The sequence below is a fragment of the Vollenhovia emeryi genome, unplaced genomic scaffold, assembly GCF_000949405.1.
Source record: "Vollenhovia emeryi isolate VEMERY1.0 unplaced genomic scaffold, V.emery_V1.0 DF939133.1, whole genome shotgun sequence".
Classification (NCBI taxonomy): domain Eukaryota; kingdom Metazoa; phylum Arthropoda; class Insecta; order Hymenoptera; family Formicidae; genus Vollenhovia; species Vollenhovia emeryi.
In genome coordinates, this window is record NW_011967233.1 from 1,926,253 (window position 1) to 1,928,239 (window position 1,987).

At 54.3% G+C, this 1,987-nt stretch overlaps 1 protein-coding gene across 1 annotated transcript; it reads left to right on the forward strand.

Moving 5' to 3' along the window:
* The first annotated feature begins 1,155 nt into the window (after positions 1–1,155).
* On the forward strand, positions 1,156–1,987 carry LOC105567981 (proline-rich receptor-like protein kinase PERK2). Its single transcript, XM_012023287.1, has 2 exons — positions 1,156–1,165; positions 1,581–1,987. The coding sequence occupies exons 1-2, from the start codon at positions 1,156–1,158 to the stop codon at positions 1,970–1,972; spliced, it is 402 nt and encodes a 133-aa protein (XP_011878677.1). The 3' UTR covers positions 1,973–1,987.

Consider the following 1,987-nt stretch of genomic DNA (forward strand, 5'->3'; position numbering starts at 1 on the left):
CCCTAGTAGTAGTAGATTCCTGAAATCAAATCAAGTACAAATGTCCCGTACCACTTTTCCTCTCGACAAAAACAATCGAGCGAAAAAATTTTGAAAAAGCTACCAAGTTTTCTTCGAATATCAGAAGAAAAGTAAATGAAAAATATTTCAGATCAAAGTTATTCAAATTAATTGACAAAACAGATGTAATAAAAACTATTTCTATTTAAAAAATAAGTTAACTTTGCCTTACTTTGACGACGCCCAAGGTCAAGCTGATGGACAATTTTTAACCTTACGACTTTTATCTGAGACATTTTTTTTAACAATCAATATTTTTTTAGACAATTGATCACTCCGGAACTCTGACGCATACAGTACGCGCGTGCGCGAGAACAAACGCGTACAACGTACACGCCATTAAGCGTTTATATTTTATTTACATGCGTATATTGTACACGTATGTATAAAATAAGTATAACTCTCTGAAAGAGCAACTTTGGAGGTAACGGCACTAATTAGAAAGAACAAGATGACAAATAAAAGTTTCGTTCCTCAATAGCTGCGCCACTTTACATTCCATATATTGTTTTCGCGCACTCATAATATCGGAATGCGATTCCCATTCGACGCCCCTTATCCATTCAAATTCCGCCTGCGCGTCTCGTTCCCTTCCTTCCGCATCGTCCGTCGCGCGTATCCTCGGTTCGTCGGAGAGAAAAAGAAAAGCACGCGAGAATACGAGGTCGTAAGCGAGCGAATTTAATTTCTGGCGAGGATGCGTGGCGAGCGAATGGTGAGCGACCATGTCGGCGAGAGGAGCGGCAGTGCCTGCGCTCGTCGCGCGAAAAGACCAATCCTCGTGGCCGATTAACCCATACGACATACGACAGAACACGTACATATATACATGTATGTACACGTACACGCGTACGTACGCACAGGTGCAGGGTACAGAGGGTATAGAGGCCGCGAAGAGGCGCGGGTTTCCTCGCGATACGCGCCGATGTCGGCGAGATGCGAGGGACGAGAATTGTCTAGCGCAGAGCGCACCATTGACACGTAGATCGCGGCTCGGCGCTCGCACGTCGTAAATAACGAGAGAGCGCGTCCCCGCGCGAGTACGCCTCGCCTGCCGTTGCCGCTGGGCTGCACGTAGGAATGTGGCACTTCAAAATGGCTGCCAGTTAGTCTTAGTAATTTACGGCCGTCTCTGCTGCCCCGTTGTCGCGCGCGTGAATCGCGGGGTTCTCTCCCGCGGGCGCCGCGGAATCTGCCGGAATTGGAAGTCGGCCGCGACGCGGAGCGACAGCGTGCGGGGTGTGCGTGCGTGCGTGCGCGCGCGAGCGAGCGTGCGAGCGACCGACCGACCGTACGCACACAGGCGCGCACGTGCGAGGCCGTGGTGTGGGCGCGCGTACGTGCGAATGTGTGCGTATGTGTCGCATGCCTGTACCCCGCTCGAGTTCCGACCGCCGCCGTCCGTTCGCCCGTTCGGTGTGTCGCGCGCACCAGGAGACACTCGGTGTCGCTGACATTGGTCCTGTCGCTCCGTCTCGCCTAGTGTCGTCACATGGCTCGCCACGCGGCGCGAACGTGAGAAAGCGCGACGGGAATATGCTCGAACAAACGGCTGCTGTTGCCGTCATCGTCGCCTTCGCCGTCGTCCCCGTCATCGTCGTCCCCGTCGTCCCCGTCGCCGTCGCCGTCATCGTCGCCGTCGTCGCCGCCACCGTTGCTGCCCATATCGCCGCCACCGTTGTTGCAGCTATCGCTGCAATTGCTACCGCCACCGCTGCCAATGCTGATGCTAATAGTCGCGTGCTCGCCAACGTCGTCGTTTCGTCAAGAGAGTCCCGTCCCGTCGAGCCCCGCAGCGAGCGGCCGCCCGTCGTCGCCGCCGCCGCCGCATCATAAACATCTTGGTGCATTGACAAACGAGCGTGAGCGCGCGCGCGCGAGAGAGAGAACATGCGTGTGTGCCGCACTGTAGACTGTCGCCGTCATC